At 45.7% G+C, this 24,336-nt stretch overlaps 1 protein-coding gene across 5 annotated transcripts in view; it reads left to right on the top strand.

The window, feature by feature from the left end:
• The window catches only part of TASOR2 (transcription activation suppressor family member 2), a 73,267-nt gene that overhangs the window by 28,393 nt on the left and 20,538 nt on the right, over window positions 1-24,336 (top strand). For all 5 annotated transcript variants that reach the window (XM_074358207.1, XM_074358208.1, XM_074358206.1 and 2 more), the window contains 9 exons: window positions 452-552; window positions 1,444-1,547; window positions 4,459-4,531; window positions 4,620-4,682; window positions 7,529-8,248; window positions 11,124-11,366; window positions 14,418-15,291; window positions 16,123-16,552; window positions 18,858-22,649. In XM_074358207.1, the coding sequence (XP_074214308.1) occupies window positions 452-552; window positions 1,444-1,547; window positions 4,459-4,531; window positions 4,620-4,682; window positions 7,529-8,248; window positions 11,124-11,366; window positions 14,418-15,291; window positions 16,123-16,552; window positions 18,858-22,649 (6,400 nt within the window). The remainder of the gene's footprint in view (window positions 1-451; window positions 553-1,443; window positions 1,548-4,458; window positions 4,532-4,619; window positions 4,683-7,528; window positions 8,249-11,123; window positions 11,367-14,417; window positions 15,292-16,122; window positions 16,553-18,857; window positions 22,650-24,336) is intronic.

Raw genomic sequence — 24,336 nt, 5'->3', positions numbered from 1 at the left:
AAAGGAGGCATTGGTAAGTCTACAAGTATTTCGTGTTAAAAAAGGAAAAAGTAGTCAGGGGAAATGGTGCAGAAGTCTGGATGCGGTTCATTCTGTGGCACTGCGGGATGGGCAATCCGACATTGTTGAAAGTTTTCAACTCTTAAAAGGCATACTTTTTAGAAAATTCTTGTTCCAGTGTGCATAGTTCTTCCACATGTAGATATTTTGGTTATGCCTAAAATGAATGCATTCAGAAAATGTGAGCATATTTTTAGACTATGGTTTATGAGGTCATATATTTGAAAATCTAAACTATTAATATACATGTTATTTGGCCTGGAGTTTATAGGTTTAAGGGCTTTTTGTGGTTATGATATCTTGGTCTGCATTTATATTAGAAAACCAAAAACTAAGATACAGTAGTGTCAGTGTTTATTATGTTACATGGTATTGTTGTTTTGTTTTTCAGACCACATGAACTAGATTTTAAGTATGTAATGAAAGTGTCGTCTTTGAAAAAAAGATTACCAGAAGCTGCTTTTAAAAAACAGAATTACTCGGAGCAAAAAGGTCTGTTGAAATGTCACATACACTGCCTGTCCTGAGCTTTGTTTCAGTTGTTCCCATGCTCCGTTTCGTATATACACGCGCACTTGCGTGCGCACACACACAATCTTACTTCTGTTTTCCCTTAAGTGATGCTTAAAGGGGTTTTTTGTGAAAGTTGTAGAATTGCTATGTGATTCAGTTCCTGGGAGGCCGGCTAGAACTAATGAAAGGTAGTTCATCTAATGTGGCAAAGACCAGCTTTAATATAGAATACCGAGGGAGTTAAGCAAACAGAGGTATGCTTACAAATAGTGGGGAGCTTATAATCATTCCTTTCAGGGGGAACAGAGGCTTTGTGGTTGTTTTTATTTATTTATGTACCCCTGACGCTGGAAGAACACAGGTTCACTCATACGCCATCTTTCCAGCACTGCGTGTTGCAGAACCACGTGGCCTGCGGCTGCGGAACCGCGGACACTGAGGGCCGCCTGCGGCTTTGTACCTGAGTTTCCGACTGCGCGGGGGTGGGGGACAGGTGCTCAGGGTCAACTGTATGTACTTTTAAATGAAGGAAAAGAGCAGAAGACACGGGAAGGAAAATTTCTTGGTCATTTAGATTAATTCACGGAACATTGCAGTTTGTATTATTTATATAGTATTTATTTGTCTTGTTAATCCTGTAGTAGTGGTGTTATAAGTAAAAGCATTGTTTTTGAATACTATATACAGTAACTGTTTATTAAGAAGTTTTACAACCAAGAGCCTTGAATGATAAATGTTTTTTAAAAAGTATTCCTAATTCTTTCCTCTTTTTAGCATGAATAAATCAGTCATAAAAATGCATAATAGCATTTTTTAATGCATAATCGCACTTTAAAATAACTGTTCTGTTTTTCTGATTTTTCTCCACAGTCTGTTGCCAAGAAATGTGCTTCAATATGTATGAGGTGGAACTGTCAAACAAACAAGGGGAAAAAATAGACAAGCTAACAGAATACATTAAAAATGAGCAATTGGTAAGAATCATCCATTTCAAGTATAATTATTATTTTTTCCTTAAATCGAGAAATCATCTAATTATTAGTTGGCCCTCTGCTAGATTGAATTATTTTATGTGCTGAAAGGGTGTTTATCATTTAATATGTATTGATATTTACTGGCTCACATTTTCAACCCCTTTGTGTCTTAGTTCACTTCTGTGCCTCACTAGTCAGTTTACACTCCTGGTTTTAAGAATAAGAGGATAGTTTTTCTCAGGTCTTTTTTTGTTGTTATTTTTGTTTTATGACTGAAGAGTAGATCCGTGGTATTTCTGCATTAGTCAAAGGACCACATGTGAATACTTCTTTAAAAGTGACTTGTGTCAATACTTACATTTAAAAAGAAAGAAAAGTTGCAGCTTCTACTGTTTTCATGATGTAGAAAGTAAGAGTCTACTGAGAAACACATAGCGAGCGGAAGACCTCCGTTACGTTGGCCACATTCCTCAGGGTGAGGATAGGAGTAGACACTTGACTTGACAGCGAGCGACTCCTCAAGCTCCCAGAGGACACGTGTGAGGGAGGGACGGGGCCCGGCAGGTTCGAGCCCTCTCTGACATGATGGACTCTCCCCATGGTAGATAGCATGAAATCAGTAAATTAAACAGAACAGATGCGGAAGCTGTGAAGGTGAGCTGCCTCGGGGACGGTCAGGTGAGATGCTTTGAGTTGCGTATAAGCAAAACCCAAGCTGTCTTAAACAGAGTTTCAGTAGGCTCACTTCTCAGTTCTGGGTGATCAGGAAGCTCAAGTGCTACTTGCACGGGGCTCTGAGCTGCTTTCTCCTCTGCGTGACGGTTCTGTCCTGGGCTGCTGGGCAGGGCGGTGTGCCTCCTTTTTGCATCCAGAGAGAGAACGCCTCCTCCAGACCCTGGCGTGTTTCCTTAGAGCAGTTCCATCGTGTGCACGCATCCCAGCCAGCAACAGGAAAGGGAACGGCCCTCACTGTTAGCTCAGGCCACTCAGTCCACCTTTTCGAACTGGATGCGGGGCCAGCCCCCCCACCCCACCCCCCGGTTCTGCAGTCCGGAGGTGCTGGGGGTGACAACAGGCGATGAGCCGATAACCACTGAATACAGGATGATAGGCCGTGTGTTTCTGAAGTAGCATAGTTCATTTTACATTTGGAAGTTGAAAGGAAGAAAGCTCAAGGGTATTTTCAGGAATGCATTGGGGAAGAGCTGCCTTGTGAGTGCTTCTAGTGTCGAACTCAGTGCCCTGCTTTGCTTCAAAACCTGTGTGTTCATTATAATTACTTACAGAAATTACACGTCACAGGAGGCCCTGCCCCTCGGTGCTCCGGGCTGCCTTTCCTGCCCCATTATATTAGGAAGAACCCTTACATATCGGTGTCCCCCACCTAGACGCCGCGCCCCTTGACGGCAGGTATCGCGTCTTAAGCTCTTTTGCCGCCTTGGTGCCTGCTGTGTAATGGCTGCGCAGTAGGTGACCCTGTGCCTCAGGAACAGGACAGAGCACAGTCTCTGAAGAGGTGTTACGGACACGTGTGGCAGTGCTTTCCTGTGTGTAAATGGAAGAGGCTAGAGGTGGACGTTTCAAAGATTCCCCACAAAGGGTAAAACAGGAACTTTCTGTAGTCTTTTCAGCACGTGCTTTGAGAGACTAGCAAGATAGCACTGCGTGTTTCCGTTTTATTTGCACACTTTTTGGAATGCAGAACTTACAGGTTTAAGCAGAGAGAGGGATTTTACTTTCATCTCTATTAAAACCTAAAATGCAGAATAATGTAGCCGATTACTTACTTTCACTTTTTACACTGATTAAAACCCAAACAAGAATTATGCGCATTTGCTAATAGGTACCAAAGCTCTGGGCACATGTAACTGCTGATACCTTTATTCAGTCGTTCTTTCCTGAGTGCTTATTACGTGCCAGAAGCAAAAAGTACAAACTTGCCCCTGCCATCGAGGGACTCACTAGGCTGTGGAGGAGACAGAAACGTCCGCCAGCAGACGCACAGCGGCTGTGATGGGGGCGCGTGGGGACTCCCGGTGGTGGCTGCTTCTGTGCGGAAGCGTCAGTGTCGTAGCTTAGCTCCAGTAAATAATTAGACAAGATGTCTTTTTTCCACCCTTCAGTTATTATTGAAGAACTTACTGATTTATCACATTTGTAGGCTTAGACCTGTCAGTTTTTGAAATAGGTTGTTTTTTCACTTCATAAAGTGGTATGTTTTATTCAGTTTTTTTAGCTGAAAAATTATTGTATGAACATTGATTTTGTCTTCATTATGGATATGTAGGCTTTTGAAATGGTGAATAATGGGAAAGAAGAACTGTTTATCTTTGTGGTTCAGAATGGCAGCTACCACTGAGGGCTGGTAGAGGGAAAGAGAGGAGACGGCTGTTGTCTGCATTTCTCGTTTCCAGGGGACCTAATTAGGTCATTTCCCATCACTGTCTGTCTCCAGGAAGCTGTAGAAGGCGTTCCTTCAGTGGGGTCTTCCAGCTCTTCCAGTTCCAGGGGTCTGATACGTTTTGTGTGAACATGGGCTTAAGTGTCAGTCACAGGTCTGGCTGACCTTGAGTTTATAGTGGCTGCTTCGACAGCAGTGAGAGATGTCGGACGAGGCAGTGAGAAGGTGAAAGAAGTCGTTTCTGATTGATTTGTTAAGTTGTCAGACACGACCCTGACACCAGGCCTTGGTGTTCCCGTTAGTTATGAGGTGTAGCCCTGCCAAGGCCACGACTGAGCACTGAGGAACTGGCAGTTTCTGGTACTGGGGACAGAGTTGTCCTGATTCCTGTAAACACTGACATTTCAAGAACTTTTGTCTATAACTTTTCATGAGATTAAAAACCACTGAAGAATGTGGCAGAGGGGGAAGGAGAGAGGAATTGAATCTTCTTTCTTTTTTATGTTCAAGGCCATCATCAGATGCTTAGAAGAGCGGGAGTTCTTCATTTTACTTACATCGTCGGCCTTAATATCAGAAACAAGTAAGGACGACTTTGTGGAAAATGTGCTGTTCAGTATGTTTACTTCTATTGTGTGAACCAACAATCCAACTTCTGATTCTCTCTACAGATTCTGGGGAGGAGCAGGCGGGTCTACACGGGCTACATTTATTCCACTTATCCCCGTCAGCAGGTAAGGCCCGGGGCTGGCGGCTCCCTGCACCTGTGCGCCCCCTTTCCGTCCTCATCTGAAACTCTCAGCAGCACGTGATTCTGGTGACTGCTGTCTTCTCAAATGCCTGTCTTCCTTTACCCTCCCGGGTGGATCCTTCATCTCCCTTCTCTGTAGGCTTATCCTTTCCTGTCTGCTTCAGCACCTGCCTGCAGAAATGTCTTTCCGCTGAGATGTCTCAGGTGCTCCTCACATTCAGCATGTCCAAAGCTGGATTCATTTGTCATTGAGCAGCAGTAGCTAGGAGATGCTTGTGTCAGAGTCTCCCCGTCAGTAGGACCCGAGGCCCTCGTGGGCACCCTTCCCTCTGTCTGGACTGCTGGTCTTCCCCCATCGGGTGATGCTGCCCCCCATGACCAGGAATTGGCTGTCAGGGGCAAAAATTACTGCTCATGCGGTGTGTACACAGAGATACAGAATATCTGTAGTATTAGAATTTCAGAGATCAGCTAGGAAGCGAAGTCTGAAGAGGCTCTTGTGGGGAGAGAGAACAGATAATATCTGAGGAGCAGCACGATCTAGCCTGTTGCTCGTGACTGTCAGGTGTCAGTGTAAGTGTCACCTCACTGAGCCCCATCACCACTCTTCCTTTGGTGAGGGCCCTCGGCTTGTCACTGGCGTGATTTAAATAATAATGTCTGTGATTATGTAATGCCTGCCTTGTGTTCTGCTGTATCCCTTCTGCCTCGCAGGGTCAGGCACCTAGAAAACGTTTGCTGAGCGAGTAAGTAAATGAAAGTAAACGAACAGCTTGTTTCTGTCGTATGAGGAAAGTTTCCTCGTTGTTTTATAATCACACTGTGTTTAAACATAAAATTCTATATGGTATTTATAAAGCTACAATTAATACAAAATGTTTCAGAAATTGATGTTTTAAGATTGTATTCAGCTACTCAAAGCAGAGAACTGTACTTTTTCAGGCACCCCTTTGGAATAGGCAGAACATCACCAGTGGTGACAACGTAATGGCAGTAGCTGCTCGCATTCCTCAGGCGTCTGTGATGTCTGTATTCTGCTAGGTGCAGTTGACTTAACAACCCTTAAAACGGGTGTTTTTATTACGAGCAGTTCAGAGGGTCAAACAGCAGGCTCGAGCTGGCTCCCGCCTGTGCTCCCACCCTGCTGCCTCCCTCAGTGTGGCAGAGCTCTGCCTTTATTCTTGTTTTTCAGTGTCTACCACCACTCGCATAAGAAACATCAGTGGCCGTGTGTGGTGCCGAACAGCACAGGGTTTCTCTTTGGAGAAACACTGGAGTGCTGTGTTAGTGTTCTCGACCTCCTCTGGTTCATTGCGACGTTTTCTATTTCTGTCATTTAGAGGTTCAGTGCTGTGGTTGTTTGTTTTAGATTGAGTGATTCTATTAAAAAGAATCACTTAAAAAATTCTTTTTCATAGATTTCATAATAATCTGTTGTAAGTCATTCTGGGTTCTGCCTTCCCAGGTTCTTGAAATAACGAAGTTGTTTAGAAGAATGCTAATTCATTGGAAACTGTTAGTATAGTACATGAGAACTTCTTTATATTTTATTTTTCCTTGTTACTGTTTAAATGAACCGCAAAAACAAGGAATTTTTATTTTAATGTCTGGTCACATTTTCCTGTTTATTCTTGCCCTTTCCATTCTTTCCCTTATCCTGACACCTGCTCGAGTACAGATGCACTCAGCTGGGTGTTTCTTGATTTTGCAGTTTCTTTTTCTTTAACAAGAATGGTGTTCAGTTGTACTTGGGTTTAGAAGGCACCAAAGGTCTATTGCCTGTGGGTTTTTATTACTGAGAACTCTTACATTTTCTAGGTTTTTATTAGTCCACTTCTGCCCTTTTCTCTTTTTCCCCTTACTGTTTTCCTTTAGGTTATTGATTTGCTGAAAAATTAGCATTTCAGTTACAGAGTGAGCCGGGGGAGGAAGGGAAACACAGACTAGTCAGTCTTGTTACTTAAGATAAAAAAATTTTTTTCAATTTCATTTGTTAGGGAAGATAATGAACTATACACCAGTAGTTACCAGGAGACTTGGGGGTTACTTAAGGATTTCACTTTTGCTAGTTCAGTTGGTTTGCACTGTGACTTTTTTTTCTTCCAGTGTTACTGAGATATAGTTAACATACAGCACTGTGTAAGTTTAAGGTGTACAGCATAATGATTTGACTTACATACGTCAGGAAACAATTGCTACAGTAAGTTTAGTGAGCATCCATCTTCTCATAAAGATTCAAAATTAAAGAAATAGAAAAAAAATCTTCTTTGTGATGAGAACTCTTAGGATTGACTTTCTTAACAACCTTCCTAGGTGATGTCAGCAGTGTTGATTATGTTTTATCATGTTGTGCATTACATCCCTACTTACTTATAACTGGAAGTCTGCCTTTTGAGGATTTGAAGTAAGTTATTTAAGGTACAGATAAGACACATTTTAAAAGCAGCAAATGAGAACAGAACGGCAAAGCTGCCAGTTCTGAAGGCTGGTGCTGCTGCTCCAGTGGTGCGTTGAGCTCTTCCTAAGCCCCGGTCAGGTGAGACGGAGCTGAAGGCAGGTCTGCCTTCTGCAGTCTTGCCTGCTGATTCCATTTGAATGATTCTTTTTTGGTTTTGTGTGTGTGTTTTCTATGTATGGAGATGATAATACATTCATTAAATGCAGCCGTAAGTCTTCTGTTCATTGCCATTTAGATTACTATTTGAAACGCTGTCTTATATTTAACCATCTCATAATTTTGTAATCTAAAGCAGTTTTTTCTGCATGTTACTATTTTTTTTTAAAAAAAAAGGACTTCAGGTTTTTAATACCTGTATATATATATTTTAGGGCTGAAAGACTTGAAAGTTGAAGATGACATCTCACTGAAGGTGACACCTGTTTTACCTGCCCTTAACTGTGCCCTGCTAGAAGCAAAGAAATCAGTTACTGAAAAAGGAATCTCTCTAAACACATTAGTCAAGCATAATTTCCGAGGATTATGCAAGGTGAAAAGAAGTCCTGCGTTGACTGCTGCGTCTCAGGACGGAGTTAAAGAGACTGCATTCTTTGGCAAAGCGTCCAATGGTTTTGACTTGGTTCCTCCCGCTGAAAAGTGCCCGTTACAGTCTTTCACTCAGTTGAAGTCTTATTTTTCCGATCCTAATGCATACATTTTGGAAGTATCCACTGCGTTAGATTTATTGGTAGAGCGTCCTCAGTCTCCTTGTATCTCAGATGGAATTTGTGATGCTGCATTTTCTCTAGTTATGACTCCAGATCCTGAATTTCATGACTCAGAGGCAGAAGTAAGAAAAGAAACAGAGACAGAAAAGAATTCTGAGGAGATCATTAAAGCAAGGCAGGGAGCTCTGGTCCCGTTAAGTTCGGCGGTGAGTCTGAGAGTTCAGCCCAAGAGAAAGGGGAGCGCAGTGCGCGCGGTGCCGAGTAAGAGGGTGAGCCTGTGCCGCCCTCTCCCCAAAAGGACCCCCGCTGGAGCCAACAAGGGGCCCGACTCTCCCACGACCCTCAAGTTAGTCAAAGGACAGTTTCCTCAGAAGAGGAAAAGAGGTAAGCATGGTCTGTGTCGATTCTCAAACGAGCAGTTACGACAACCACTGTGCCCTGCGCCGGTCTGTCCCCGACTCGGCCGGGTCGCGCAGGGCTGCTGTCCAGGGGATGGGTCTGTAGGCTGAAGTCTGGGAGGTGCTGACCTGGATAACAGGTGAAAATCAAGGAATAGGACAGAAACTTGGGTTTCACTTGTAAAACTGCTCAAACCATCAGTATTCACGTGCCATTCTAAGAAAAAAGGTCATCCAGTTTCTGAGCTGTCCTCGGACAAATCTGAGCGGAAGAAGAGGCTCTTCTAAGTCTGGCACACTAACAGCAAAGAGCAGAAAGTGGTAGCTGACAACCCGAACATGTGTAAAGGGGGAAAGGCCTGGACCCTCCAAATCTAGAGCAGTCTGGGGCAGAATTTCTAATCCTTTGTATGTCAGAGTTTTATTAATGGTCACTGGATCCTACTACAGACCCACTGGAAAAGTGCCCGGCGGCCTGGAGGCTCATATGTTGAAAGAGTTCCACAAGCGGTTTTGTTGCCCCTAAAAACTGAGTGAGAGTCAGCGTCTAGAGCCATTTAATGTACAATCAGACGCACCCTAGCGGACATAGACAAGAACACCATCTGGCTTAGCATCATCTCAGATTGTGTGTAGTGTATTTTATTTAAAACTGGGAACAAATGCGCTATGACTCCTCAGAGAAGGGGTCAGCAGACTGTGGTCAGAGGGTCCCTCAGGCATTTACCTGTTGCCTCTGTACGTCGCTGGCAGAGTTGAGTGGTTGTGACTGAGATTGCGTGGCCTTCAGAACTGAAAATACATTCTGTCTGGCCCTTCACAGAGAATATTTGCCAACTCTATCAATAGTATTTGAATTTAGAAATTTTGGTGCCTAAAGAAGAAACGTTGGAGTTATGTGGATCTCCAGGATTCTAGATATTTAAGGTTTTACACTGTGGTTTAACAAATAGTTATTTCTGGCTAGTTGTAGTTTGAGAAAGGGTGTGTGCGTGTGTGCACAAGCCTTGTGTGTCTGTTTTGGAGGGTGATGGAAAGAATGGCAGTATAACACAGTGACTCACTATAAATTCCAGGCCAGCCCTTACTGGGTTTCTTCTCCAGATGAACCATTTTACTGAGAGGTAGTAAATAAATTGTCTATAATTGAACATACATGTTTGTCACTGTTTCTCACATGTTTTTAGTTTCATCCACTCTAAGAAACACGATTTCTGTTGTAGTCCAGCACAGACTCATACACACTGAAACAGAAATTTCAAAAACTACCCTAACTGTGTGGAACACAATCTGGTATCTTCTGTTCCCTTTAAGATGGAATTCTGGTTGGAACCCGTTAAGTTTGTTGTGCAGACCCCCGTGGGTTATTGCACGCGGTTTGAGAAACACGGCTTCACGGCTTTGAGTAATGCAGATAAGCGGAGAGGCCCCTGCAGGGTCACCCGCGGCTTCTCGTCTCCCCTTTTCCTCCCAAGACCCAGGCTGTGGGAGATGCTCCCTTCCTGCCTGTGCAGATGTTACACTTCCCCTGATTTGGATCATCTCAGCTTTTTCGGGGGGGGGGGGGTGCGGAGGGGAGCGGTGATTGGGTATTTATTTACTTATTTACTTATTTACTTACTTACTTACTTATTTATTTATTTATTTATTTGGAGGTCTTGGGGATGGCTTAACTGTTCTCCTTCTTGATTAATGTTTTGCCTTTTTTTATAAAAATTTCAGAAATTGTAACTGTGTAGAATCAGCAGTCTTAGTCTCAAAAAAAAATACATATATATACATATATATATATATATAATACTTCATTGCCTTTTAATAATTCAGTAGAGAGGAAAATAGTTAGACCCAAAGAAATGTTCAACATTAAGAGATTCTAAAAGCTTTTTTTAAAAACCACTGATTTCTCTCACCCCCAAGAGTGATATGAAATTGGTCTCTTTTCTGCATTTCACTGTTAGCCATCACAATTTCTTAAACTGTTTAGTATCGTGTTTTCTGTATTAACATAATTGAGAAATATTTGCAAACATTCATGTGTGTGATTATGTTATACATCTTTGGGCCTAAATTTTTTGGTAGGAACAACTGAAATTATGAAAAGTCAATGGGGAAGAAGTTTTCAAAGGAAGCATTTATTAAAATTTTTTTTTAGCTCTTAAAATACTGAAACTTCCCATGTGTGATATAAGCGGGTAGTATTTCTCTCCTTGTGTGCCTCCACCTTTTGCTATTTCCTTCCTTCACCGTGAGAAGCAAAGCTGAACACTCCATAAGAGAAGTGAGCAGTTAGAGTAGATTTATAGGAAATTAAGTCAGATGAGGACTTTCTTCCGTGTACCTTCCTCTGTCTTCTTTTAAAAGGTGATTTTTCGAGTGGTATTAAGACTTCGATATTTAGGTGTAGTAAAGTAAAATATGTAAGATTGCTCTTTGCAAACGACCGCCTCTTGTCTACAGTGTGATTATAGTTTTAACCACATGGCCTTATGGGAGCTGTGTCGCTTTTGAGTGAATTGAACTGTCACCCAGTGCTGTGAACTAGCACATCCATCCTTGCCTGCACATCGCTCAGCAAAGATTAAGTCATACCTTGTTTTTGTAGTTATTACTCTGGTATTTTTCTTCTAAACCCGATAGGGATATAGACCAACACTTAGCAAGTTCATATTTCTGTATTTATATGAGAACTTTTACCTCTTGCTTTGTTTTTAAAAAAAACCTTTTAATGAAATACCCAAACTTTTGTATTTTATTCTGTTACTCAAGTTACCCACCCTTAAACAAAAGAAAGAAAAAGAGAAGCTATGCTGATAAATATCTGAGCGCCCACCCTTTAAAATACGGTGTCTTTTCTGCCTAAGGTGCTGAAGTGCTGACCGCACAGTTTGTACAGACAACCAAACTGGATAGGAAGAACCAAGACGCTCCCGTTTCTAAAGATGTTCCAGTGGCAATGGATGCTAAACGGGCAAGGAAACAAGAGAAACCTCCAGTCAAAACTGTTCCATGGGCTAAACCACCTGTGAAGAAATCTCCACAAAAACAGAGGGTAAATATAGTGAGAGGCACTCAGAATCCGAGAATCAGAAAGCAGCCGCAACCTGGTAAGAAATACTCTTCCTGTAAATTTAAACACCACAGTAGAGCAGTTGAGATGCAAGATAGTGTAACAGTACGAGAGCAGTTGACCCCTGTCACAGCCTTGCCGTCTTTAGTTCAGACACCCATGCCACGAGGAGCCCAGCTTCCGTGGGGGGTGAGGGAGGAAAGTGCCCTCGCCAGGTAGTCCTTCTCTCCAGTTTGCAGAAGGCCTGAACAAGAGAGCTGCTTACCAGCGTTAAAGTACAAACGGCCTTTTTTATGACTAAATGCACAGGCAGGTAGGACCTGGCAGTGTTTCCTGGACCATAATCAGTTGTGAAAAGGAGACGGTTGTAAGCTTGTTTGTCCAGAGAGGACCGTAAGGCAGTTGTTCAAAGCAGTCAGTAATCCCGAATCCTGTGTCTGGTTTTAAAAGGCATTAAATTAATTTTAAAAGCAGTTTTACCGAACTAATTTTGCAGAAGTTAATGATAAAGTCTTGTTATCTGAGCAGACGACTGACTGTTCTAGTTCTGTGTACCGCTTTCCTGGAACGCTCCCTGTCACCACGGACTTCACTCCTCTCCCAGCGCCACGCCCCTTCTTATCTCCCCTCTGAGTTTAGCGCGGTTCTGCCAAGCTGTAAAACCTATAAAACTTACAGTATCTTCGCTATTGAGTCCTGTTAGGTTGTAGTGTGGGGTTTTTATATTTGGTTTTTTTTTTAACTTCTATTTCCTCATACTTTTGTATTTAGAATTCTAATTCTCTGATTATACTTTCTCTCTTACCTGTCTTTTGATTGTTTTTTAAAAAGCTCAAATGTAGTGGAAGTCAGGGAAAGAAACTTGCTTCACTGGGGCGATGCTGTTGTGGATGAGCTTGGTTTTTAGTTTTCGGTTTCTTTAGTGCTGTTTCGTGACTGCAGGTTTTCTGAAAGCTCACCAGCCGTGTCGATCTGCAGCCTGCGGTGCTGCGGTTCTGGCACCCGGACCAGGTGTGGGCGCCCATGCGTCCCCCTTTCTCTCCTGCCATTTCCCAGCACATCCCTTCCCTGCCAGGCACTCGGTGCCACCGAGCACACGTTACGCCTGCTTTCATTCCTGTGCAGGACCCTCTCCCAGTCCAGGGTCTGCTCGGCAAAGTCCGCGCGGAGGCCTTCCTCATCCTCTGATCTGCACACATCTCTCTTTCCTTCTGTTTCCTTTTGGGTTTTTTAGAACATTATGGAATTAAATTCATACATCTTTCCAGTCATTTAGTTTATCTTGGTCCTGTCTTTCCAATTAATTTGTCAACTTCATGAGCGTTGATTGTCCATAATGCCTTGTCATTTGAGCTCTTTGAATTGGCTTTCCGGTATTTGTAGACTAATCGATTAGTGGGAGGAGATATGCAATTGGGCATTGGCAAAAAAGTGAGCCCAGAAAAATGAAACGTTTTCAGAATGTGTGTTTCAGATTGTGTTGCAAATGTCTGTATATATTGTGCAGCCAAGTTCCAAATTATAGTTTTAGAATTACCACCTTCAAAATAGTCTCTTAATGTTTCTTCTATTTCTTAATCCCCATACTAATCTGTTTTATTTCTTATACTTGAAATGTCCTAGTTCAAGGAGGCACATTTTGTTCACTGAAACTAATAGTGTTCTATCCTTTTTAAAGATTTTAATATTGTTTTTATTTACTGAACTTTTAATATTTTTGTATAATTCATTTGGCATTGTCTTATCTGTATTTCTTAAAAGAGATCATTGGTATTGTATTTTTAATTGGTTGAAAATCTCTAACAAGTCAATTTGCCTGAGATGACACACATTTATTAAAATGAACCCTTTTTCTTGATTCAGTGCCACGTTCTCTATGTTAGACCTTGCTCACAGTGATACTCAGTGTGAGAGCCGTGGTGGTAAGAAGGACAGAATGAACTTCATGTCGGCAGACACGTTAGATCCTAAAGTTAAATTTGTGTTTATAGTCAACCTGACGGGGGTCATGAGACTTCATTCTTTGGGTCAGTTTCTCCCACCTTCCCCTTTGGACTTGGCTGTTTTTAAATAAAAACCGGGCAGTGGTTGATTAATTGTACCCTGCTCACCATACACATACTCTTCTCACTCTGCCAGATGATCTCATAGGCCAGAGTGCCTTCTCCTCTATAAATGTATTGTTATTGGCCTTTGCAGACAGGGCAGTAGTTCATTTCAGACCTGCTGCTGTGAATTACAAAGAGGAGCACAGTTGCTTTTCTGTCCATCCGTCCACCTGCTGCAGGGACTTATGCCTCGTATTGCTGTGAACTTTGTCCTTCATGAGGACCGCAGTGAGGAAGGCTGAGTCAGTGTCCTGAGAACGCCAGTTCTCCAAATTAGAGGCAGATGGGTGTGTCTGATTATCAGTAAGTGAGGAGATTTGCTGTTTTGTAAATAGAGAGGAAATGTTTTCAGTGCAGAAACTAGTTTTAAAACTTGAAATTAATTGGCAGTTTTGAATATTCATGACTTTTTTTATTCATATCAATTACACATTATAACTAAACATGGTTTAGCTGATGTTTAAAATGGTTAAACATGATGATTAAAAATCATCTCTATTTTGAATTTAGGTGATTTCTCTAATAACATGTTAAGGAAAATGATTCTAAGATAAGTATGTTAACCTACTACAGTATACGTTTCAAACTTAGACATTCTTTTTACTAGATTGTAAGCTCTCTGAGGGCAGGACGCTCATTTTCCTTACTTGTTTTTGTTTTTTTCTCTGTATTTCTTTAGCTGAGTTGTATGCCTTGTGTGTAGTTCAGTACATGCATTTTTGAAGTGTGATTTCTTTTTAAATTAACATGCACAATCCTTAAGACTTGTTCCTCTGGTAAATACGTTATAATGCATCTGAGAGTTGGAAGAGACCTCAGTCTGATAGCAAAATTTTAGTATACAATTTATGCAACATAATCGATTTTTTAAATATATTGACTTAATGTTGATTTTCACCAAGCCATAGTAATAGGACAAAGAATTAATTCTATGGAAATCAAATGTTATGTTTCTTTTTTTTTTTTCTTTTATACTGAAGCCAAAGGAGAAACTGCCTCACAGCTTCAATCAGAAATTTCAGATGGTCAGGAGCATGTTCTTACCATAAATACAGCTCAACCAGAAAATATCACAGTGGCTCAGAAAGCCCCACCTGAAACCTCCCTTGTCAGCTGTGACTCTCAGGCCCTGAACATGTTGGCTGATCTGGCACTGCGTGCTGCTACCTCTTCCACAGTGTCACCTGAGGCCAGACTCTTTCACTGCTCCCCTGAATTGCCACAGAATGATGCTTTGCTTTCTAAAGAACATTCTTTGCACGGTACATCGGACCATGAATATCACAGAGGAGTTAGAAGTCCAAAAGGTGGACCATTACTTAAGTCCTCTCCTGATAAGGAGAGCAGCCCGACGCCGGACCCTGCAGTCAACCAGGAGGAAGGGAGCCTGGTGCCTGGCAGTCAGGCCCCCGCAGAAGCCCGGTCGGCACTTCCCGAGGAAACGCTGGAGAGTTCCGACTCAAGCCAGAGCTCTTTTGTTGCTGTGGAGCATTCCTACGCCCTGCTCCTTGCAGAACATTCAAAGAGGCACCTGCAGCAGAGAGGGGCACCAGGCCCTGCCTTTGCCAAGAATGGCACAAAAGGCCCCGAAGCGGGAACCCCCGTGGGGAAGGTGATGCCATTTCGGCATCAGCAGAGCACCTCCCCGCTGCAGAAGCTGTCCGAGGACCCGGCGCTCAGGCACAGGGGCAGACTGCTGCCCTCCAGCCTGAAAGACTTCTGCTCTCACACCGTGTTCAGCTGCGACGGCTCCTTTAAGGTCACTTTCAAGTGTGAAACAGATTATGTGTTCAGCTTAGACAGCAAATACACCAACAACCCACTGGAGAAGACTGTAGTAAGAGCGTTGCATGGGTGAGTGGGCATGACGGTAAAGGCAGTGAGAAGGGCTACTTGTGACAGACTTCAGGGAGGGAGACAGCAGTGTGTGTGTGTGTGTGTGAGTGAAGTCCAGCAGCTTGTAATAATACAAGGCAGTCGTGTTTACTGACGGTTGAGAATATGAGGCTGAGGGTAGAGAGTGTGGCTCAGTGGTAGAGTGCCTGCTTAGCATGCACGAGGTCCTGGGTTCAGTCCCCAGGACCTCGGTTTAAAAAAATGAACCTAAAATTACCTTCCCCCATTAAAATAAAGAAACAAACAAACAAAGGAATACGAGGCTGGTTTTGCCACTGTCTGTTAGTGATCACATGGAGAACTTTTGGGAGATGACTTTAGCCTTATGAACAACTTTCCGTTTTGAGATGTCCGTGAGTCTTTGAAGTGTCATATTTAAATGGCAGAAGCAAGGAGATGAGGGTTTGGAAAGCTGCTGGAACCCTGATTCACTTAACATGTGTGCTGTGTCCAGAGAGTTTGCGTGGAACACAAGAGACGTCCTGGGCGGAGTGGGGAGCCAGTGTTCTGATCACGGTCATACGGCTTAGGGGTGTTATGATTAAAAAGAAATCACTTTTAAAGTTCTGGTTTTCAGTTCCTTTCTCTGTCAAAGAATGAATTATACTCATTGTAATTATTTGTTAAATCTACTTCATTTTTATCTTACTCATTGTTTCACGTTAATGTAATTTGTAAAATATAAAATGAATACAAAACCTAACATTGAATGAAGGCATTTGCCTCTGATGAGACAATCAACTAAAATAATCATTTTTAGTGATTTTTGTTCTTTCTTTAAAATCTCAGGCCCTGGAATACTGACTTGCCTGATAACGTGGAAGAAGTGAAGCTTTTACTTCACATGTGGGTAGCTCTGTTTTACAGCAATCAAAACAAGGTCATACGATCGTCCCGAAAAGTAGTAGAGCACAGCAACCCAGCAAAATACGTGTCTATAAACAGCACGTTAGACTCGTTTGAATTCAGTGAAGTCGAGGAGCCCTCCTGCGTGGACAGGTGCCCTGCGGACCCTCTGTCGGAGGCGAGGGGGGCTCCCGGGGGTTGTGCTGCCGAGGCATCCTTCCCCGACACGCACTCCCTGCTTCCTTTCGTGAGACCGCCACCCACGAGGGGCTTGGAGCTCTGGCTGCAGAGCGAACAGAAAGAAGTTTTTGTGACAGAGGGTCATCTGGAGACCCCAGAAAGCCAGAATTACATCTATTCTAGTAACGGTGAGGTAAGTAACCCTGAATGCTGTAAATGCTGGTAGTAGTTTTGAAGAAAATTTTTTTAATATGTAAAATCACATTCTAAACAAGGCCTCGGTTTCCCGGTGGGAGGCGGGTCTCTGGCCGAGTGAAGGCTTCTGACTCCAGCGCTCAGCTGCGCTTACTGCCTTTTAAAAGAGGTGGATACTGCCTGTTACGTCCTGCCTCGAGTGGTGTTTACGGATCACGTGTGCTAATACAAACATCAAAAATCTTCAGCAAACCTTAAAGTAAACTAAAATTGAATATATTAAAATTATTTTTAAAAGAAAATACTGGGACAGTAAATAAAGTACCATACTTTTCACAGGTCTGCAGATAACTGTTTGTGCATGTGGAAAATACACTTTGTTTCATTCCACTGTTCTCAGCTGATCTTCAGCCAGGCCAGATAATCAAAGCTAAATCAAAATATTAAGTAAATGGGTTGACAGAATACCTGCCTTTTTAAGCTTTCAGCCCAGGTTTATTCCAGGATAATTTTGCGTGGGTTCAGGTGCCTGCAGGACCTGTGTCAACACTGAGTCTCTACCTGGGCCAACGTGGAGGTGCGAGGGTGAGCCTCGGAGGGTCTGTGAGTGTCCCCAGCTGCTCCTCTTCATCGAGCGAAGAGCTGCGTGCTCGGGGCCAGAGGGCGGTCTGAGCGCTTTGCTCACAGTCATCAGTGAATCCCACACAGCTGGAGGGGGTAAGGACCGTGTCTCCCCACCTTGTAGATGAGGAGACTGAGGGCGGAGCAGCACAGAAGGGCCTGAAGTCACACAGGGAGTGAGCCGTCAGGCCAAGATTCGAACCTGGACAACCTGGAGGTCTCCCAGTGCCGCATTCTGTGTGTGTGTGTGGTATGTGTACCTACATGTGTTGTGTTCACATGTGTACACATCTGTATATGTTATGTGGGGAGTGGGGTTCTCCGAGGATGGGGTCCATAAATTTCATCTTATTCTCAAAGAGACACATAAAATCCAGTAAAGAGTCACTGGTTTAGAGTAAGAAAACTTCTGTAGTTTGGTTAGGCAGACTCCAGTTATTCCCTATGTACTTACTGGTTTCTTATGAAGTAAGAAATGTATGTATGTATGTTATGTATATTAACCATCACCAGTGCTAATTTTACTTTAGGATGTTAGGAATGATTTTTTGCAAACATAGAAGAGTATTAAGAAGTAGAAGGCAGAATATTAAAATTCATGCACCCAACACTTCCCGTAGCGTCTATTTACAAATGTTCCCCCGTAATCTTCTTGGACGCCATGCCTGTGTTGTACAGGTGCATGTACAGGTCTGCTCCACTCCTTTACTCTCTGGGAACATAGGTGAGAAGAGGACTCCAGCACAGTAAGTGTTAGAAACCAGGGGCGTGTTGCCTTCAGTCAGCTGTTTCATTTAGCAGTTCTTTTTCAAATGCCCAGACTTCGCTTATGATTAAAAAAACATATCACTATAAACATGTCAAAGTTATTACCACCTGGATTTCACTGTGGCCCGACTTCATCGGCCACAGTGAGATGGGGAGGGTCACAGGGGCTTCTTTTAATGTTTACCCTAAATCCTTCAGTCCCTTTGGTTTAGTTTATTCCTGCAAACCACACTGTGTTCTCTATTGCTCTGTCAAATTGGAAAGCATTATAATGAGAGAGAGACTCTCTCCAGTTAGAAGCAAAAAAGGTAGCTCAGGGCTTAAGGGACCTTTATTTACCAGAATGGAGATTGACACCTTGGGAAAGCTGCTAATCAGTGTGTTCTGAGTACGAGAGAGAGATTGCTGTTTCCTCATGGGAGAGTGCCAGGTGACGGTGTGTTTATTGTCTAACTGAAAGCTGGTGTTAAAAGTAAGTTATTCTTTGCTTTAAAAATTAATTTAATCTTACTGACAAACAAAATTAATTGAGCGGTTCTTCCTCTAGTGCTGCATTCCTGAGTTAAGTGGTGCTATTTAACAAACAGGGCTGCATTTGGAAGTCCTTAAATTGTCCATGGTCTGGTCACTTGTCTTCCCAAAATTCCATTTAAAAAAAGAGGAGGTTCTGTGCAATCAGGGAAGTTTTTGAGCTCTCACCTGTGTGTGTATTGAAAGAAAACAAATTCCTGTTTGTGGGGTGTTTGACACGGACCTAAAAGAGAGGGCTTTGCCTCATCTCTACCCTGTGAAGATTCAGAAGAACACAGCAAACTAAAATTGACCTTTGTCTCTTCTGTTCTTCACATATGTGAGTGTTTTTAAAAAAACTATTTGACGCTTGATTCTTAATTATTTTGTTTTTATTATTTCAGATAAGTGCAGGAAAAGCCAAGCAAGAGACATCAGAGAAAGTAGAGACTTCTGATCTCGTGCTTTCTGGCATCGGAGGCTCCCAGACTAATGGACCCTCGATTCCTGGTGAAGAGAAAGCCTTTGAGCCACTTGATAGCACACGAGTAACTTCGTACAACGACGCTGTCACACAGACCATGTTCGCCAAGACGTGTGATGGGGCCAGCAGTCCACCAGTGATCTGTCAGCAGTCTGTGTACGGCACCCTTCAGGGCGAGGTTGATGTTTTTCACGCAGCAGTGCAGGCAGAAGCAAGTGCTCTGCAGGGCCTTGCCCAGCATGCCAGCTTCGTAAACAAAGAGCACCAGCCTTCGGCGGGAAGGGGGGATGACACGGGGTGTGTGATGATCAATCTGGAGCCAGTTACTCTCACTTTTGAAAAAAGTGCCTATGTGCCGGTGCAGACAGAGGTTGTAAGCAGGCCTGAGAAAGCCACAGCCTTGAACGTGGAGCTGATGAAGCAAGTATCACCTGCTTCGAGTCTTCCACATCCTGCGTCCGCATTTGAAAAGGCACACACGCAGAGTGTTAGGGCCCTCCCCTCTCTAGCCGCGCCAGGACAGAAAGGCGCTAAGCACCTTTGTGCACCCTCAGTAAATGGAGAGACACTTGCTAAAGAAATGTGTTCATTACCGAAGGAGCAGACTGTTCCAGGCTCACCATCGCCGCCTGATAACTCAGTGGCATTATCATTATTTAAAAGTTCTAATTGTTCGTTACCCAGAGAGGAAATGAAACTGTCTCAAGAATTTCTCCTGCAGACTCAGAGTCTCTTGAGCATCTCTTCAGAAGAGATCATAGAGCCGTCCCAGGTTGAAGACATAGCCTCCTCGTCAGCCCCCGCCCCCTCGGGGAGAAAGCATCCCCTCGGCCGCGTCCCGTCAGTGAGGAGTGCAGCGGACGGCTCTTCAGAACCCAAGGGAGACAGGAGTGGTCTAACCAGTGACAACAGGGGATCTGGATCATATAATTCAGCACTTACCCAGCAAACCAGTCTACCCACGAAGAGAGAGGAGGTCAGCCTCGAGTTGTCCGAGGAAGACTCCGACCTTGACCTGACTCTCGCAGTGTCACCGCCCATGAGCCACACAGAGGTGCCCACTGGTGGAACAGGAGGAGGGCGGGTGGCCCCGTTACCCGGCTTCAAGCTTCAGGAGCCGGAGGAAGAAGTAACTGGGCCAGGTGACGGGGGTTCTGCTGGTAATACGTCAGCGGGACCACTGGAAGAGGAGGAGAGAGGTGACAACCTACCCACAGTGACTCTGCTACTTTCTAAAGAAACGTGTGCCCTTGGGGTTGCAGAGGAGGTTCACGCGGCCTCAGACTTCCCCTTCGCTCCCTTCATCGAAGAAGTGTCACCAGCTTCTAGTCCTGACCCCCAGGCACCAGGTGAAGCCGCACAGCCAGCTCGGGCCGTGTCCCCGGGTGGTTTAAAACTCTCTGACACACAGTGTAGGAAAAGTGACAAGTTCTCCCAGATGAAGTCAGTGGACTTGGCCACAACAGGAAAAGAAAATTTCTTTGTTGGTCCGACCCATCCAGTGGGACAAGGTGACATAACTCAGGCGCAGCAGGTGCAGCTCTCTGCTGAGACGCCTCCCACGTTCAGAAATCGCCCCGGAAGAGAAGATAGGTATTTAACCCTTCCTGGTCAAGTAACTGAGAAAGCGGTCCCAGCTGAGTGTGGTGAGGGTTTCTCATTCTCAGAAAAGGTGCCATTCTGTGATGCGGAGTTAAGCCAGCCTGCTTCTGCTGCCAAATACGGAGATTCTCCAGAAACCCTGGCAACATCGGGAACTCCACTGCAGCCAGTGAGCACAGACAGCAGAGACGCCGACCTGTGCCATCTTGTCCTAGGGACCGGTGAGCCTCCAGCCAGCCCCAGAAAGATGACGGACAGTAAGTCTTTCCCTGACACATTTCTTTCCGCCCCAAGTGGTGTGAGTGTGTCACTAAGACAGCAGGCCGGCCTGAAGAGTGGTAAGGAGCAGCTCGTGCTCAGCGATCTGAAATCAGATGCAGGCTCTTACCTGCCAGCTAAGTCCTTGAGCTCCAGCCCAGCTGCTACAGCCAGCGTTGCCCTGGCCCGTGTGCGTGCGGAGGTGCCCAGGCCCACCCTGTCCTCGGACAGCGCCGCAGTAGCCTACTGTCCAGGCCCCTTAAACGTGGAGACAGGGTTTCAAACTGAGGAAATCTCCGTCATCAGAATGGCCAGTTTGCTCAAGAATAATGACACTGAAGGTCAGTTACATGGAAGAGCCAGCCACCTGGGCAGCGCGGGCGCTCAGCTGAGTACCGCCGCCCCTCCAGAAGGCAGGCAGAGGCCCGCCTGCGCGCTGCAGGACAGGGCCACGTGTGAGACGCAGGGCCTGCCGAGTGGTGGGCTTCTACCCTTGTATTTACGCACCAATTCCTACCGGACAACGGCGGTAACCGGTGAGAATAGCAGTGAAGAGCCATCTGCGTCCTTTGTTCCCAAATCTCGTGCCCCTCTTGTGTGTGGGGTCTCTGAAGAGCAGACAGAAAATGAGACCGCGGGCGAGGGGCTTGGGGCCAAGGGGGAGTCTGAGGCCCTGGGCGGAGGCGTGGATATCGGGGTGAGTTGTGCCATCCATTATGAACCGCTCTCCGGAGACTCGGATCAGGACTTTCTTGGTGACTGTGGAAACCCCAAATCAGACACGGAAGACTCCTGTGCTTCGCGGCGTAGTCACTCCAAGAAAAAAGAAGGTGCTTCAAAAGGCGATTCTGACACTTTCCGGAGCCTGAACAGCAGCGGTGGTGATGGCTGGGGCTGCTCTGGCCAGGCCCCTGGGCTGCAGGCCTGCGTCCCTCCCAGGAGCTGGCCCCTTGGGCTAAAGAAAGAAGACGTGCGTGTGCCCTGTTACGTCCAGATCCGAGATCTCTGCGGGGTGCCCAGGTCCTACGCCAACTTCACTGTGACTAAGGAGCACAAGGAAGCCTCGAGAACATTGCCCAGCCTGAGGGGGCAGCCCAGCATCTGGGCGACGTGGGGCCCGCTGAGCCTCTGGACGGATGCTGGGCAGGCGGCAGACAGCCTCACCCAGAACACTCTGGATCTGGAGTATCTGCGCTTTGCATATAAGCTAAATCAGATTGTGAAGGGTGGAGGTTCTTGGCTTTCCGCCCCTGCCACCACCGTTTTTCCAAAGGAGCCCCCTCTCCCAGCTGCTGCCGGGGCCTTCCCTTTGACCACAGCCCCCGATCCCCTGGGGCACCCTGCCTCCCGGAGCAGGAGTCCCCTTGTGGTGACAGTCGTGCGCAAGGACACCAGACACCAGAGTCAGCAGGCGAGGGGCCACACACCTGGCCATGGGAGCCGTCCCTCCTGGAATGAGAGGTGCGGCTACAGTAGAAATCGTCTGAGGAACTCAGACAGAAGCCAGACTGTTTCTTTCCACCTCAACAAACTGAGATACAACAGCACTCTGAAAGAGTCCCGGAGTGACATTTCCCTCATCCTCAGCGAATACGCCGAGTTCAACAAGGTGATGGCCAACAGCCACCAGGCCGCCCTCCCAGACAAGGGGCCGGCCGGTGCTCCTGGGGAGGCCGCGCCCTGCGAGCCAGGCCCCTCCCCGGCGAGGCCGGCCTCCTACGAGGACATGGTCTCGGACCTGTGCACCAGTCTGCGCGTCAAACTGGAGAGGGTGGTGAAGGAGGCCTGCACGAGCACCTTCCTCTTCCACCTTGTCGAGACGGAGGACAGGGCATTCTTTGTGCGAACGAAGGTAAAGTGCCAGCGCTTTCTTAGCGTTCACTCTATTCTGACTGCATCTAACTTGGTTTGTTTATGTCATGCAGCTTTCTTGGGCTCAGCAAGTGGCCGTGATGTGAAGGGGTCTGTGAGCTCCACAGCTCAGTCCTTCACTGCACGCAAGATGTTAGGCCTCAGGGATCGGCCATTTGTCCTGTGTTTAAAGATGTGTGCTGTTTTCCAGAATTAGCGCAGTGACTGACTGTCACAGAACAGCGCCAGGGTAGACATACTCAAACGTAAACACAAACATAGTCCAAAGCTAAAATTCAGATTTCTAAAAAATCACTGCCTGTGTTCCTCCATTAGTGTGTATAGTTGAGAGGGACCTGTTTTGGTTTTGGATTTTTTTTTCTTTGTATGTAGGATAACTGATGTTCTGGTGAACGTGGTCCTTAAATCTAAGTGATGGAACTGTGGTGAAACCCTTAGTTAGTAGGAGCCAGAATGTCTCACTTTATCGTCTCAGAATTTCTCTTGTATTTTGGGAAAAGACAGCATTCTTTGTTAAAAACTTTATTTTCAGTTTACCTGAAGGTTGCCGAAACAGTGCCCATTGCCCAGATGCCCTGCTGTTAACATTTCTGAACCAGTTGACTGTGTGCTGCAGACACGGGTGCCCTCGGATTGAGGCCGACAGGGTGTCTGCCACCCGGGGAGCCACCACGCGAGTGTGTGGGGGCTGAGTGTGCGGACTCGCCCGCATGACCCTGACACCACCTGAACGTCGCACTGAGCACCTGCAGCCCCACGTGCAGCCTCTCAGGTCCTTGCTTGTCGTGTCTGTCAGTCTGCAGTGGCGCCGCTGTCACTCCCAGTGTTTTGCAAGACCGAGGCCAGGTGCTTGAGGGGCGTGCCGTTGTCCCTCGTTTCCTGGTGGTTCACACACTCTCCGCGAGGAGACCAGGTGGGATGTGTTCTGAGCGCTGCACGTCGGGAGGGACACATGGTGCCCTGGCCCATTCCCGGCGTGCTCACTCTTCACTTGCTTAAGCGCAGAGTTAACTCGTCAGCGTGTTGTCCTTGTTAGTAAGTGGGGCTCCTGGGGGGATGTAAATACCCTGCTCCTCAGGTTGTTCACTGGCCGCCATTCACTCTGCGGGTGTGACTCCCGTGAGAGACACTTGCCCGGATGAGGTAACGACTGTGACGGGTGCTGAGGGGGGACACTGACGCCCTTGTTCTTCGCACACGTGCTCGTTGCTTTCCCTCCTCTTCCTCTTGTTTATTTATCCACTTACTTCTCTCGGCCTGGACCGGGGTTCCCTCTTACCCGACTCAGTTACCACCTGGCCCTTCATTGTTCCTCCTCCTGCTCCGATTGTCCCAGACCCGGCCCTGGGAGTCCCTGTAAGCTGGCTGCTTGTGTCCTGGTGGGAAGTGCCTGTAATTCTTCGGACACGTCTCCCTTTGAGGTGCCGTGTGGTGTTGCAGGCTCAGCCCACGTGTCCCCTGCCCCAGCCTTGAAGTCCGCCGTTTCTCCAAGGAGCTGGGATTCTTGTTAGTGGAGAACAGCACTTGGCATCAGGGTCAGGGCACTGGGTGAGCTCCGTGCCGCTGGTGTCACTGTGTCCGCGTCCTCCCAGTGGGCAGGACCAGGAAGTAGCCATATGTGTCTGTTCGCACACACACAACATCTGTTTCCGTTTCAAAAACAGGGC

This window comes from Camelus bactrianus, chromosome 35 (assembly GCF_048773025.1).
Source record: "Camelus bactrianus isolate YW-2024 breed Bactrian camel chromosome 35, ASM4877302v1, whole genome shotgun sequence".
In the NCBI taxonomy this organism is placed as follows: Eukaryota; Metazoa; Chordata; class Mammalia; order Artiodactyla; family Camelidae; genus Camelus; species Camelus bactrianus.
The sequence above is the reverse complement of the archived record's forward strand: the minus strand, read 5'-3'. Positions and strand labels throughout refer to the sequence as shown.